This window comes from Oryzias melastigma, unplaced genomic scaffold (assembly GCF_002922805.2).
Source record: "Oryzias melastigma strain HK-1 unplaced genomic scaffold, ASM292280v2 sc00782, whole genome shotgun sequence".
Lineage (NCBI taxonomy): Eukaryota > Metazoa > Chordata > Actinopteri > Beloniformes > Adrianichthyidae > Oryzias > Oryzias melastigma.
Window position 1 is genome coordinate 1 of NW_023417369.1, and position 16,232 is coordinate 16,232.

General features: G+C 38.8%; 2 protein-coding genes and 1 long non-coding RNA gene across 3 annotated transcripts; 2 read left to right on the forward strand and 1 right to left on the reverse strand.

The window, feature by feature from the left end:
• Window positions 1-2,035: 2,035 nt before the first annotated feature.
• On the forward strand, window positions 2,036-2,472 carry LOC112138224 (T-cell activation inhibitor, mitochondrial-like; the record flags this gene model as incomplete). The annotated part of the gene is given in 1 exon segment (XM_036211172.1): window positions 2,036-2,472. A coding segment is annotated over 1 exon segment (227 nt), but the record flags the coding sequence as incomplete, so codon positions are not given.
• A 4,221-nt stretch (window positions 2,473-6,693) lies between these two features.
• On the reverse strand, window positions 6,694-12,118 carry rrp15 (ribosomal RNA processing 15 homolog). Its single transcript, XM_024260793.2, has 5 exons — window positions 11,335-12,118; window positions 10,203-10,450; window positions 8,101-8,198; window positions 7,824-8,031; window positions 6,694-7,362 (listed from the first exon to the last, which is right to left on the reverse strand). The coding sequence occupies exons 1-5, from the start codon at window positions 11,369-11,371 to the stop codon at window positions 7,219-7,221; spliced, it is 735 nt and encodes a 244-aa protein (XP_024116561.1). The 5' UTR covers window positions 11,372-12,118; the 3' UTR covers window positions 6,694-7,218.
• LOC118598468 lies at window positions 9,940-15,425 on the forward strand. Its single transcript, XR_004947540.1, has 2 exons — window positions 9,940-10,050; window positions 13,984-15,425. It is a non-coding gene; the product is annotated as an uncharacterized LOC118598468 (long non-coding RNA).
• The last annotated feature ends 807 nt before the right edge of the window (window positions 15,426-16,232 follow it).

Here is a 16,232-nt window from a genome sequence, read left to right on the forward strand (position 1 = left end):
ACCAACACATTCTAACTCCGAAGTCGTCACATATTGACGTTTGGTTAAGGACCCCTCCACGTCACTTTTTGACGTTTTGGGTGTCCCCAACTCGTCGTTTTTTTACGTACTGGCTGTTCCCATTAAATCGCAGGTACCCTACCTCTGGGCTGCCAACAGGAACAGGTCCAATACTGCAACACGGAGCGCACCGATACCCAAACCCGATACTATAACCTTAACCCAGCATCGGACACTGTACCAGATACGGCACCAGACGTAAACTAGTACCGGATTAGGGCACAGGTACCAGGTTAGGGTACTGCTACTGTATGCACCTCGAGGACCAGTCCGCATGTAGTACCGCGTCTCGAGGGTTGTGGAACCTTGATTTTACGAATAGCCAGTATCTCAAAAGACTTCGAGTTGGGGACGCCAAAACGTAAAAAAAAATGAGGCAAAATTTAACCAGTGTCCCTGCACTGGCTGCCTGTCAGTTTTAGGATAGATTTTAAAATTATTCTTTTAGTTTTTAAATGCCTTAATGGTTCAGGTCCTTTATATTTACTAGATCTCCTTAGTCCATATGAACCACCAAGAGCTCTCAGATCCTCAGGCTCTACGAAATTAATCATCCCTGGAACTCGGACCAAGACCTATGGCGAGGCTTCTTTTCAGTGTCTTGGTCCTCGCCTGTGGAATAGCCTGCCTGAGGATCTGAGAGCCTGTACAACTGTGGAGATTTTTAAAAACAAATTAAAAACACACCGTTTTAGTAAAGCTTTTAATGACTCATTTTAAACTTTTTTAGAGTTTTTATTGTTTGAATATTTTGTTATTTCAATGACGTGGCTAGTTTAGTTTTAACATATGATTAATTGATGTTTTGATTTTATTTGTTTATAACAAAATGCTGCTCTTGTCCAAATGGGGTGGATATTTCCGATTTCTGTCTTGTGCTTTGTTGCTGACGTGTTTTTCTTTTTAATTTATTTTTTACTTGTAAAGCACTTTGGGCTGTACAGAAGCACATGAAAAGCGGTTAACAAATAAAGTTTGATTGATTGATTGATTGACTTGGGATGAGATTGTGTGGCACAAACCATGTATATTGAAAGCATCCTTCACAGGTTTCTGAATTTGGGTTAGGCCCTATAACCAGTTTGCTTCACGGACCTCAAACATGCTTAACTGTGGCTAACCAGGTGGAGAAAGTAAAATTAGGGTTTTAGGACCAAACACTGGTCTGAACGCATGCCAATAAAAAAAACAAAACAAAGAAAAAAAAAAACTAATAATACAGAAATGTTTAATTCTATTTCAAAATTCCATTCAAATAAAAAAAGTTGATTTAACCCATAGGAACCCAGGCTCACGTCTCCTTGAAAANAGCAGCAAAAGGTGGAGCAACATCATATTGAACTCTGGGTTAGGGATGAGATGGAACTTTAGTTCAAATGTGAGTAAAAGCAGGAAAGCCAATACTTGTCCACATGCATCACGTAACTCCAACCCCCACACAACCTGTTAGTTCAAATACACATTAGGTACTACATGCTGCATTAACATATACATGGGCAAGTTAATGGCTCATCAGTGACCCACCATGACACAACAATGGGCTCTCGGACTAGAGGGGGGGAACTCTTCCCTGCGCAAATTTGCGCAGGCTCAGGAATTCTAGTGTTAATGTATTTCTAAGCAAATATGTATAAATGTGTAAACTCAAAATTGAATTGAAGAATCAAAAGTATTTTTAAAAAATCAGAATCGAATTAATTCTTGAAATTATTATCAATACCCAGTCCTATTTTTTTTGCGTCACAGCTGTGTCTTTAGGAAAGGCATCCTAGTTTTCCTTATTGAAATATTTTTTGGAATTAATAGAATCGATGTGTCTTCTTGTCAATACTGAAGTGAAAAAAGATGTTACGAGTGGTTAAATGAATATTCAAAAACAACCAGAAAGCATCTGCAATCTGACACATCTACAGAAACTTTCAAAAATGAATTCTATCAGAGCTGACCGTCCATGTGACCTTTATCTGCATCTGCAGGCTGCTCACCGAAGAAGGAGCTGCGCTGAAGGCCTGTCTGCAGACCATGTCTCTGAAGAGCCTCTCCAAGGAGCCCAGCATCAGCTCCAGCCAGATGATCCAGTGCTGCAGCAGACTGCAGGAGCAGCAGCCCCCGCTCATGCAGGGCCTGCATGTCTCCGTGTCCCACTTCTACTCAGTCCTGCAGGACGGAGAGCTGTGTATTCCATGGGACTGGCACAGCTGAGGAGCATACCCAGACTTTCTAGAGACTAGTCACCCGATGCTGCCACCAGGGGGGTGAGCGCTGCACATCTTGTGGAACACGTTTATTGTGGATAAATGGAAGTGTGCACATTTGTCGTCTTCTTTTTGAATAGAAAAAGCCACATGAAGCAGTGAATATTCAACTTACTGTAACTTTTTAACCATTAACACCAGAATTCCAGCAGATTTTGAAGGAGAAAGCGGCGCACGCCGCTTTTCTCCTTCAAAATCTGCTGGAATTCTGGTGTTAAAGGTTGAAAAGCTACATTAAATAAAAGAACATACATACTGGAGCTCCTGTGTTAAAGGGTTAACTAACAGACTATATATACAGAAGGCAAACATTAATCTGGACCTGCACAGCAGCAACAAGGTTTCCTGTCTCTTGTAGGTCTTTCATCCATCTGCTCTTTTTTTTCTCATGATCAAGCAGATCACATGTTCTCAAAGAAATCTGATTTCTCCTCAAATCTACCTCAGACAACCAGAGTTATTCAATCTTCTACAGCATGTGTCAAAGTCGAGGCCCGGGGGCCGGATCCGGCCCTCCAGGTAATTCTATCCGGCCCTCCAGGTCATTTTATTGTATTGTTATCAGTGTTCCAATGTTATCTTGCACTTATTTCTAACTTGTAAAATTTTGACAGAATATATTTTTATGGAGAGTAAAATATTGAAAATGTTTTAAGTTGATTTATTCTGGAATAATATTTCTGCCTTTTTATTATTCATATTTGTGTTTTCAAAATAGGCGTCCCGCTACTTTTTTTGGACTGTTTTCGCACTAACTACGTTTTTTTAGGCTATTTTGGAGTTTAACTAATATTTTAGCTACATACTAACTGTTCGGGGTAATTTTGACATTTTTCCTTTTTTTTGTCCATTTTTAAGGTTGGCTAATATTTAAGCTACATGCTAGCTGTTTTGGCTGATTAAGGCTTTTTTCCATTTTTTAGGCTAGTTTGGAGTTTAGTTAATAATTCAGATACATTGTAGCCGTTTTGGCTAATTTAGGCTTTTTTCATTTATTAATGCTATTTTGAAGTTTATCTATTTTTTAAGTTACATGCTAGCTGTTTTGGCTAACCTAAGTTTCTTTTTTTTGTTTTGTTTTTAGGCTAAATCGGCATTTAGCTAAAATTTTAGCTGGCTATCAGCTTCAGCCTTTTCAGCCATTTAACTTCAGCATTTTCAGCTATTTACTGCAACTAACTTCAACCTTTTCAGCAATCAACTTCAGCGTTTTTAGCTATCAGCTTCAGCATCTTCAGCAGCCAAATTCAGTTTATATCATTCATACTACCATTATCGCAGATAATGCTATAGATCTTGTTCATAATCATGTTAAAAAGTTACGGTTTTAAAGTTTAAAAATTTAGTTTTATAGTTTTCAATAAATGTTCATCCCGTTCAGCCCACGACCTAAGGTGTGTTTTGGATTTTGGCGTCCTCTGCGACTGAGTTTGACACCAGATCACCCGAGTCACTTCGACACACCAAGTGACAGATTAACCTGCACCTTATATTCTGAATAAAGAGTGTTTCCTCAAAAAAATTTTATTGTGATTTCTAATCTTATTCTGAATAAAATGCAGAAGTCACGATGTGGAACTTTTTAATCTGGCTACAACTCTTTCATTCACAGACTGCAGTTAGCAGATTTAACCAAGGAAACCTGCCTTTTTGTAGCACTCTTCCTCTGCTTTTTTAGAGATAACAGTCTTATTTTGAGGGAATTTGTCTCAGCATAAATATTTTTCTGAATATGGAATTCTCTTAGAAACAGCAGCGCACGTTAAAGAAGTCTATTTATGAATTACTGTTATGTCCTGTATTGAAGAAAAAGAAAAGTAAGCAAATTCATTTGAACTTATTTCAACAAACTGGTCTGATCCATGTACATTGACTGAAAGCAATTTATTTACTGGACTAAATCTGTCTCAGATCATTGAAGAACCAACAAGAACCAGTTCTAATAGTCACTCTCTTCATGAATGGATCTTAGTTACTCCTCCTAACAGAATTATTAAGTCTGGTATTCTCCCTGATTGCTTTGATCATTAATACCTGATTGTGTATGGAAAATAACTCCCACCTTCCTCTGGATCAGTATTCACAACACAAAATCTTTGAATATTGATCTTTTTATTCATGATCTGCAAAGCATAATTTGGAGCAGATTTTGTCTAATTCCCCATATTGAGTCTACTGGAACTAATTTTACTGAGTTTAAGCAAGTTACTGATAGGCATGCCCCATGGAAGTCAAGGGACATCAGTGATCTATTTAAGCAGAGACGGGGCCGGGCACAAACATAAATGTACTAATTCGCAAATGACGGGGATAAATACAAACGATTACGAGACAAATGTGCAACAAAAACAAGAAATACGAAAGAAAAGGACTTCACAAATAATCTTGCTAATGACCTTAACAGTCCAAAACAATTTTGGAAAAAATAAATTCTTTGCTTGGGAAATCTAAAGGCTCTCAAGTAAATATATGTTAATAAAAATGATCAATGATCCATTTGTGATTTCTAAAGCCTTTAGTTTGCATTTTTCACAAATACCTCATGTACAATCCTCATTGTCATTTTCTGATTTAACTCACAATATTCGGCCTAGAGACACTCTCCACATTTAATCCTGTTAGCCCTAAAGATGTGTCTGAAGTTATTAGCCAGTTGTCTCTTAACACTGGTCCTGATCCTGATGGAATTGAGGCTAAATTTATTATGGCCCGCAGCAGCAGTCTACTGACTGCAAGGACCATAATATTTTTATATTTGCATCTTCTGTTCTGTCATTTCCTTTAGCTGAGCTCTTTAATTTGTCCTTTTGCTCCTGTAAAGTGCCTCTTGTTTGGAAAAGTGCCAAGGTTATTATACTACATAAGGGAGGCGATACCCAGGGATTGAATAATTACAGGCCAATCTCAATTATTAATAGTGTTGTAACATTATTTTTAAGTAACTGTTTAGTTTTCTCACTACAAACAATCTACTATCACAATTTCAATCGATTTAGAAAACACTTTTCTACTTCAACTGCTCTCATGAAATTCACAAATGACATCTTTACAAATGTTGACGAGAACCTCTGCACTGGTGCCATTTCCCTGGACCTTACAAAGGCATTCGGTCTAGTACACCGTTACCTGCTTTTAGACAAATTGGCATCGGTATCTCTCCTCCTTCTCTCCTGTGATTCAACTCATATCTTCCTCAATGTCGTCATTGTGTGTCATTTAGGGGAAATCAGTCAGACTTTATTGCAATTAACAAAGGAGTCCCGCAAGGCTCTTCTCTTGGACCTTTGCTCTTTTCCATATTTATTAATGACCTACCAAACTGCTGTTCTGAATTGACACATCATTGCTCAATGTATCAACAGTTAGGTTGGTTTTCACCTTCAGTTTGAAGAAGATACCATTATTTACTGTTCATTTTTAAATGCATTCATCTTAATTTTCCTTCATATTTAAAGCAGTATTCAGTTCCATTCAATCCACAGCACAAACTCCGTCACACTGATCAGATTCATTTTCTTGTACCCAGATTCAATAGAAACCCAGGAAAATATGCATTCTGTGTTTGAGCCCTCATTGAATGGAATAACCTTCACTCTTTGATATTCTTATACAACTTTTCCATTATTTAAGAGAGCTCTTTCAGCACCTTTAAAATATATTTGCACTTGTTCTCATTACTCAATTCCTAAACCTTTTTGTCCTTTTATTTTATTAATTTGTTTGGTTTTGTCCTTCAGTGTTTATTCTCTGTTCTTTGACTGAATTTGTTTTGTTAAATGCATTGTGATGAGCAGTGAAAAGTTAAGAACTCTTGTGTGTGAATGTGGATTTATGAGTATTGGTTATATACTTTGTGTTTTATTCATGCAAAATGAACAACAGTTCATTTGTGTTTATCATAGTAGTAACATTAGCATAAATATAAATCAAGAAGACTTTGTGGCTCCTACTGGGTATCAGTGAGAAATCAACCGGAATGGCTCTTTCAGACTTGAAGGTTGCAGACTGCAGTCAGTGTGCATGTGTGGGTTTTCTCTGGGTGCAGTTGGTGTGTCTAAATTTAGTTAGTTTACATCGTGTCTGTTGCGTCTTCAGCCAGCCCTCTCTCCTCCCCGGAGAAGTGGTCATGATTTTTTTTATTTTGAAACCAGGATTTGTTTCCTGTTTCTCTGCTAGATCGCCGAGTCAGCAAACAGGAAATAGAACTTTCATAAAAAACCGTGCGTTGCGTTGCAGAGGAACGGACGTCAGACATGGCGATGTAAACATTCAAATTGACTCATGAATGTTCCATTTTTTTGTGTCAATGCAACAGAGACGCCCCGCAGACGCACCATCAGTATTTAGCATTACATCAGCAGAAGACTACATCAATGAATCCATGAAATACCGACTTTATTCTGGACATGAATCTTTAATACGTATTTCTGAACAAATCATAGTTCATGTTATCTGACCAGAAGGTTGCATTTAGTCCTATTCTGGATATAATCCAGACATCGTTTAGTTCAGTGGAGCTAAAGTGTTCACTTTTGAAACAAACACTCATTTCTGAGAGCAGGCTGGGGGTCTGTGCCTGCTGATTGGCTCATCATTCAATCCTAGCCTCACACCTGATGTGCATGACCTCACGCTGACCCCACGTTCGTCAGTTTATACGTTAAAAGGTCGGCTCACAAATGCAAACGTTCGAACCTGTAAAGTTCAGCTGCTTTAACTGCTGCTCCTCAGGACTGAAGAACAAGTCTTTATCCTCACCTGCATGATAAAGCTCACCTGCTCACATCAGCAGAGTAGATTCAGGAGAACATGTTTGTAGCATCATCAGATGAAGAGCAGGTTCTTCCAGCTCAGACAGTTTAAAGTCTCTTTTTCTAGAATGTCCATCAAGTGATCACAATCCTCAGTCGGAGTCATCTGACCCTCCATCTGAGTGTGGCTCCGGCTCCTCAGCGCCACTGTCCTTGTCCCAGTCTTTCATGGAGGGTTCCATCATGAAGTCTTCACTGAGGACGCTCCAGGACGGCTTCTGCTCTGCTGCAGGAGCCTGCACACAACACAAACGCACACCCGGAAAATATGAAAACAGAAGCAGCTAAAAAAGTCTTCTGCATCGACCCAGAGATGTAAAACAAGACTTAACTAAGACAGAAGATTTAGCTTATAATGTTGAAGGAGACTTAGGCGCCGAAAAAGATAAAATCTGTTTGAAATGGTGGTGCCTAACTTTAGAAAGGTCGAGCTGATGACATTTCTTTATGCAAGCTTGCTGTTAGTGTGTGTGCGCTCCTGTGTGTGCACCTGTGTGTGTGTGCGCACCTGTGTGTGTGTGCGCACCTGTGTGGGTGTGTGCGCACCTGTGTGCGCGCACCTGTGTGCGCGTCCCCTTAAGCAGTGGGAGTGGTCAAAGAGAGAGAACAGGTAAACAGCAGTGGGTCACTGGATGGAATCAGGAGTCCATATCCCCACAAAGTTCTGATGAACATAAGAACAAACAGATGGACTCACAGCGCCCTCCTCTGGCTTCCCCCGAGCGTGGCCCTCCCCGTGCACGCGGCCCCCTTCGTCAGCTCTCCTCAGAGCACCAATGAAGTCCTTCTTGGAGAAGGAGGACAGGATCTTGGCCTTCTTTCTTTCTGAGCTGCCAGCCTCCTTCACCTGCTGGTCCAGAGTCTTCTGATGTTTCTTCACAGCGTTGAACAGCTGCACCACCCCACTGTGACAGAGGCGCAGGTTAGGATCTGGACCTGGAAAGACCCATGCTGACGGAGCGGCGGGGACTCACCGGGTGGCGGTTCTCTGCAGGGCCCTTTCAGCCTCTCGGTCCTTCACCAGGTCAGGCTTCTCCCGAAACATCATCTCCCACGTGCGCTTCTTGTCCAACTGAGGAACACAGAAGCAAAAATAACAGTGGTGTGCACATTAATGACTGGATTTCCAAAGGCTCAAGTCCCTGACACATGGTGTTTTTAAGTCTTTTAACATAACAAGCTCGAGTCTTTGGACTGTGGCAGCAGAGATTCACAGACTTCCCTCTCCTGGGTCACTTCCTCCAGCTCCTCTCGTTGGACCCCAGGCGTTCCCAGCTGAGAGAAGTAGTCTCTCCAGCGTGTCCTGGGTCTTCCTCTAGGCCTCCACCTAGTGGGGTATGCCCAGAACACCTCTCCAGAGAGGCATCCAGGACACATTCGGACCACATGTCCGAGCCTCCTCGACTGGCTCCTCTGGATGTGGAGGAGAAGCGGCTCTACTCCGAGCTCTCTTTGGATGACCGACCCCCCCCTCCTCCATCTCTTATGCTAGGTTCACACCAGGCTTGGAAACTAGAAGTGGGACAAAATATCGGTATGGCGAACTATTGTGACATTTCAACTCACGAATGATTATCGGTCCTCTCTTTCCCTTAATCTATAGCTGTCAAACTCAATCGCACAGGGACCAAAGTTTAAAACACACCTTAGTTCACGGGCTGAACAGAATAAACATTTATTAAAAACACTAAAACTAAATTTCTAAAACAATAAAACCGTGAATTTTTAACATAAGTATGAACTATATCTATAACATATAGTGTGCTAGTGTGAATGCTGTAAGCTGAATTTGGCCGCAGAAGATGTTGAAACTGATAGCTGAAATTACTGTAGCTAATAGCTAAAAACGCTGAAGCTCAAATCATCTGAAATATCAGCTAAATGAAAAATCTGCCTAAAAGACAAAAAAAAAAAAATTAGGTTAGCTAAAACAGCTAGCAAAAATAGCTAAACTTAAAAATAGGCTAAACAACAACAAAAAAAGCCTAAATTAGCCAAAACAGCTCAAATGTAGCTGAAATATTAGCTAAACTCCAAAATAAACTAAAAAATCTTAGTAAATGCCAAAATAGTAAAAAAAAAAAAAAAAGCTAGCAGAATGCCAATTTTTTAAACTTTCAAACATTTTAACAAAATTATAAACAATAAAAAGGCAGGAATATTATTCCGGAATAAATCAACGTGAACCTTAAATAACTTTTAATATTTTACTCTCCATAGAAATATATTTTGTCTAAATTATACAAGTTAGAAATAAGCGCAAGATAACATTGGGTCATTAATAACAATAAAATAAAGTTACTGGAGGGCCGGATAGAACCACCTGGAGGGCCGGATCTGGCCCCCGGGCCTCGACTTTGACACGTCAGTTTATAAAATAATACCAAAAAAGTCCACTGGGGGGACGCTTCTTGTGAGCACAATTTTTACTGGCCGATAAGTTTTTAGCCTAAATAACTAAAAACAATGGTGCAGGTACAGCGCTAACACGGAGTTTAGTCTCTTCGCTGCTTTTCCACATGCAGTGGGGAGGGGGCGGGGCTCCTGAAGCGCCCTCACCACCTGCTCTGCTGACGAATAAAAACACGCAGTTCCAAACCGTGTCTGTGTTTTTCTAAAATAGACACAGAGCAAAGTTTGTAAGGCGGTAAGAGCGGTAACCTGTCCAAACACTGAGCTAAATACATCAGATTCTAGGGGAGAAGAGTGCAGCGTCTGACTGTCCAAGTGACGATGTTATTGATCCAACAGGTGTTCATGCTAGCGGTACACACCAGGAGTGTGACTAAAGTGTTGATGATCAAAGATTATGTGGTGGGAACGGTGCAGAAGTAGAGCGGTCAACCTATGATCAGATTCCCGCCTCGCCCGCTCATGTGTTGAAGTGAAAGACACTGAAGCTCACATCGCTCATGGATTAAAAGGTTGGTATCAGGGAGTGAATGGGACTGTGACTGTAAAGTAGGGGTGTAGCAGATCATGGGTAATCCTTGATCCATACGGATCATTAGCCACGGCTCGGCCTCAACTTCTTGAGGGTTTTCCAAAAGTCTGCTAACCGGAGATTCTAACAAACCTGTTTTCTTCGGATCAGCTGCTCCTCTCTCTCTGCTGCCTTTATCTTCTGCAGCTCTTTGTTCTTCAGCAGGATGCTGCTGCTCACTATCGTCTCTTTGCCCAGGATCTTTGCCATGGCCTCGGCCCAGCCAGCGCCTGCATCCTCTCCATCCTCCTGTTTGTCTTCCTCGCCCAAATCGTCTTCCTCTTCACAGCTTTCTCCATCAAAATCCTGCTGGTCCTCCAGCTGAGAGACGCCATCATCTCCTGAGAAGAGAAGAGGACCGTAAACTCCTGGAGCAGCTGAAAATAACCAGAACGTCGACTAATCACTGAAGCTAACAGCTAAAATTGCTGAAGCTGACAGCAACCTAAAATAGTTAAATGCAAAATTAGCCTAAAAAACGGGAAAAAAAATCTAAGGTGGCCAAAACAGCTATCATGTAGGTGAAATATTAGCCAAACTCCAAAATAGCCTTAAAAATGTCAGTGAATACCGAAATAGTTCAAGAAGATAGCATAATGCTATTATAACTTTCAGCTTTATTACACTCCAACTCCATATAATATAAGTAACGACTAATCGACTGTTAAATTAGTCAACGACTATTTTAATAGTTGATTAGTCGACTAATCATGGCAGCTTTAGTTGTTTCCGGTTAGATGACAAAGACTTAAGAACTAAATTTAAAGATGAAGCTACAGTTTAAAACCACAATATGAATGAATTTATGTTAACCATACACTGAGCATGATAGAATGAAGGACCAAAAGTTTTTATGTCACAAGTTTTCTTTAAACTACTCTTAAGAAACGCATGGAGAGAGAATAAAGAGAACAAGCGGTTCTGCATCCCGATAGCTTTTATTTTTACAACTGGCAGATTTTATAAATAAAAGGATCACTGTTCACATGTCCTAAACCTTAAACATTTAAAGTTTAATCTCAAATCAAGCCTTTGAATGTGAGACTTAAGAGTGAATCGAATCTCCATCATCTTGGGCTGCTTCACGGAACCACGTGATCACACAGAAAACCAACACAACATTCCGGTGAAACCGCAGTACTGACCGACGCAGCTACGCACTGATTCCGAACCACAACAAGAAACAGCTACAAAACACAACTACACAACACAGACGGCTTTGTACCTGCGTCGGCCTTCGAAAGAGTATTGACCACAGCCATAGCGCACGTGAATTAACTGCGCTTGCGTACAAACGACAACCACAACGAGGTACTTCCGGTTTGAATCTTCTTCTTCTTCTTCTTCTTGTGTGGTTTAATGGCGGTTGGCACTCAGCTTTTTGGTGCATTTCCGCCACCTACTGGTATGGAGTGTGGATCAGAAATCCAACCCACTAATTCCCTCATATTTTATGTATCAATTTTGTTTGCTTCAAGAAATAAATTAGAAGAGGGTAACTGCTAGTGTTCCTCAAAATTTCTGTTATTCCCCATCTTATTCCTTTCTCTCCCAGACGTCTTTTCAGCCACTGTCTCTGAACAGAGAACTTCCCACAAAACATCAACACGTGCTCTATAGTTTCTTGTGCAACACAAAAGTCACATTCACCAGTTGTATGTTTCCCAATCTTAAAGAGATCATAATTTAGTTGTGTATGACCAAACCTCAGTCTGGACACAATTCTACTCTCCAATCTATTGCGACCGACATACCCCATCTCCCCAACAACCCTCTGGATCCTATAATACCACCTTCCTTTAGTATCACCCTCCCATCTTTCCTGCCATGTGTGAAAGATTTTCCCCTTCACCAGACTTTTAACCTCTGCCTTGCTAATAGCAACATGTACATCTACATAAGGCTTCTCAGCTGCTTCTTTTGCGGTTCTGTCCGCTAATTCATTGCCCGAAATTCCTATGTGTGCCGGTATCCACAGAAATACAACAGAGAGACCCGCTGATTGTATTTTGAATAATGTCTGTTCTATTTCTAGTAAAACCCGGTTTGAATCTAACTTGCGCAAGCGCAGAACGTTCTATTTCCGCTTTACATTTACCGGAAACAGCTACTTTTCTACTTTTTTTTTACACTTCACATCAAAATGAGAAAATAAACACAGAAACAAAAAGGAACCAACAAAAATAAAAAAAGGAAACAAGTTTTTGTTTTTTTTATTTGATTGGAGGATCTGTTTATTTAATGTCTATCGATCTGAAGTGATTTTATTTTATTTTTTAGAACTTATGGGCAGAACAGAAAGACAAAAGAGAACAAATAAATTTAAAAAAGCAAACAACATATACATAAATCTAATTAATAATACAAAAAACAATTAATTGCAAATGATGCAATGAAAGTAGACAGTGTTCTTGGATTTTTGCTTTTTAATAACTTTAGTGACTTAAAATATAAACAGATTGTTAGGGAATGTGTAAAATAGTGGTTTGATTTTTAAGATCCTGCTTTTATGAATAAAAAAATGCAGTATATTATTGAAGCATTGAATGCCAAATTATTGAAAACCACTTCAAACAAAACTGTTTTTTATTAAATAAGAATGGGAAACTTTGAGCAGATGATAAATACATAAAATAAAATAATTATAAAAAGAAAAAAATCATTTTAAAAACTATTTTGATACAAACCAAAACATACAAGTAACAGCTCCTCACATGAATAAACAGGATTATCTGATTTTTAAATGGATTTCTTTGTATTTTGAAGGTACCGATGCATAACAAACTGAGATCTATGCTTTCCCACTGTACATGTATTGCTTCTCTAACCCCTCTTTCAGACCATCTGTCTTTTCTGTCAAGAATCTGCACGTTTTGCTCTTCAAATGAGTGTATTTTGTTTTTTAACGAGAACTAACAGACGAAACTGGTCAAGTTTGTTCAAAGTTGTTCACAGTTTTCTCCCAACAGTGTGACTTATACTCAAGTGGGACTATTACATGGATTTATTTTCTTATTGTGCTTTTTTCTGCTCCTGCAATTTCACTAAAAGCCAGACAGTTCCATCTGGTAAAAATGTAATTGCTCAATGCCACTGAAATCTTTTAGAAGCAAGAAAAACAAAGATTATAGAAACGTGTGGTGATGCACACTTTAATCCTTCCCGGTCTCCGATGGTCCCGGGAGTCAATTTAAAGGTTGAGTGTCAAATCCCAGCAGTATGGAGTTTGCATGTTCTCCTCATGCATGTTTGGATTTCTCCAAGCACTTTGACCTCTCCCCAGACTCCAAAAACATGCTTCACAAGTTCATTGATTGCTCCAAATTGTTCCAATAGGTGTAGCTGTGTGGCTCTGCAACAGACTGGCTGGTAGCCAGTTTTTTTTCATACTTTATTTATTCATATACAAACCAAGTTAGGGTGAGCAAACATTTGAAATGAGCTTACAAAAATAAAACATGGCAGAGTGTACAATATATATATATATGAACGACAGAAAAAAAAATAGTCAAGGGCAAGGCATAATCCAGTTTAAAATAACAATAATTTTGATATATTTCGATAAATTACTGAAGTTTTGTTGTTTTTGTTCGAAATGTGTGTAAGACATGTAACAAAAAATCAAAGGAATAAATCTAAAATACTGCACAAAATAATAACAAGATTGATGACATCAGAAGCATCTGGGTCGAGAACATCAGGTGAAGAAAAAGAGGGAATGTTACAAACTTTGAGTGACAACCAAGTATGATTATCAGAACAGAGTGTTTATATGTGTTTGCAACTATAAAAAAGATGTCCTAATATTTCAGTTATACAGAAGACACATGGTTCAGATTGAAATTTTAATCCTTTACTCTTTTCTTACATCCAGCCAGCTGTTGTTTTTGTCTGAGGATGACCTCTAGAGGATGTTTGGTGAACACAAGCAGACAAACCAGAGGAGGATTCCTGCAGCGTTTCTAACCACTCAACTTCTTACTGGGCTAAACCATTAGCAAAAAGCTTACCCTCCAAATTTTGACTCCATATTAGCATTGGCATATATCAGGTAATAATCAATACTAGCTTCTTTAAGCTTCAGAAATAGCACTATAAAAGAACTGCTGTTCCAGGATTAATAACAATAATAAAACAGTTTGAAATTGATATTTTTGATCATTTCATTGTAATGGCCTTCCACTTTGTTGCATTCATTCAAATAAAATAAAATAAAATCCTGTACAGTTCTACATGTCTTCCCCCAAAAAGTCATGCAGTTTCTTTGGATTGAGAGTTTAAGATTTCTATCTGAATTCCATCCTCGAGTCTCACACTCAGAAATTGGATTTCATAAACTCAGCATCAACACTATCAGTGGTAGTTTTGTGTTTTTTTTTAATGCTATATCATTGTTTTAATTATTTCTTTTTTGAAGCTGCTCTTCTCCCCTGCACACAAAAGGAAAACATGTAGTTTATATTTTATCTTCAGGGCTTTCTGTGCTGCATGAATTCTGTCTTTGTGAGAACAAGAAAAAAAACTTCCCAGAGGTGGTTTAGGCAGAAATGTTTGATCCTTCGTACATGTGAGTCTGGATAAAAACACTGAGATGAAGCATCTCTCAGCTAAGGTATTTTTGGCCTTGTCTATGAGCTGCTTCAGAAAAAAGTGAATATTGTACCGCAAGATTTCTTATTTTGAAAAAACAAGAAGTTAACAGTTAAATATGTATTTTGGCAATGTACTGTATAGTATAAGGTGCAAAGGATACAAAAAAGATAAATCATTTTATTTAGTGCAGTTAAATGGAACAGAGAAAAATAAATGCTTCCATAAAATGAAGAATGATCAGAATTTCTTTACAGTTTGGAGAAAAAAAAACTTTTTGGGAAGGAATATATATATAAAAATTTGCCAGACAGCAAAATACTCTAATGTGGGCCAGCCCTTCTTTCTGAATCTAGAAAGAAAATAAAAAAAAACAGCCTAGCTTCTTTACATACTATTTTACTTGAAGTTTGACAGTCATCAGTCAAAATATTCAAATATTTCTGCATGAGATGAGGGGTGGATTTACCATTAAACAAAGGTAGGCGATTGCCTAAGGCCTCCAACTTTTGGGGCCCAAAGATGAAGGATTAAAATATTTCTAAATAATTTAAAAAGAAAAAAGATGGCATAAAACCGCTCGTGTGAAATAGCTTCATTCTCCTCCGTAACTCTGCAGCAATGGAATATTCTGTCAACAGCAAGTTAACGAGCAGAGAGAGACTCTTCCAAGAGTTTGGAAAAAAGTGTGAAAAAAGAAGAAAAAAAGGAAATAGAACCAAGAAATTCGTTGCTACGTTTATTCGAAAAAAGACTAACAGAATCAGAGGAGCTCAAAATGAAGATAAAGTAAGTCAAGGATGAGAACATGGATAGAAAAGGAGAGGAAAGGCAAAGGAAGATGCAGAAAAATTTTAATTTTTGAAAAAACTTTTCTTTTTCTCCCATGGGGAGTACTGTATAGCTCCATTGTTCAAATACCTTTTTGGCTCTTTTGCAAATTTGACCAATGAAAGAGAAGACAGTAGACCGTCATTTGTTCATACTAGAAATTAAATAGGTAAAAAATGAGCGCATTCAAGAAATTCAATATTTTTTCCAAGTGAAAAATGTAGTTTTTAGATGCTCATCAAAACATTTAGATTCATTAAATTGATGGTGTCTAAAGTTGAACTAATGTAGAAGTTATTTGACAGATGTTTTACCCAAAGTAAGGATTAAAAAACAAAGATTAAAGGGGCCATACCATGAAAAACCAACTTTTTGAGATTCTAAGTTTCATGGTGCTCCCGGGTTCCTGCGGCTCCATCCTGATTGGACCCAGTTGACTACAATCATCCATCACTCCGGGGCCTCTCCAGCATTCACCGCCAGTTTGTTACCTTCACTGGTGCAGCACTTTCGGCACATATTCTACTCTGTTGCTTGTTTTCGCCACTTCCACTCCAAGTCAAAAATCCACTGGAGAATAAAAAAACAATTTCCATCTCTCATTCTGAACTTCGTCATTCTTCCAAGGTTCCAGCTTCTTGGTCTGCCACGCCTTGCTCAGCCATCATGACATGAAGTGTATTATTCTGATCATTCCTCTCT

What these genes read in the sequence shown, in the direction of transcription:
- rrp15 (XM_024260793.2), bottom strand. Translation starts at nt 11,371, where the DNA reads ATGGCTGTGGTCAATACTCTTTCGAAGGCCGACGCAG. An exon ending in TCTTTCGAAGGCCGACGCAG is followed by an intron (nt 10,451 to 11,334) that starts GTACAAAGCCGT and finishes TTCTCTTCTCAG; the next exon opens with GAGATGATGGCGTCTCTCAG. An exon ending in GGAAGCCAGAGGAGGGCGCT is followed by an intron (nt 7,363 to 7,823) that starts GTGAGTCCATCT and finishes TGTTGTGTGCAG; the next exon opens with GCTCCTGCAGCAGAGCAGAA.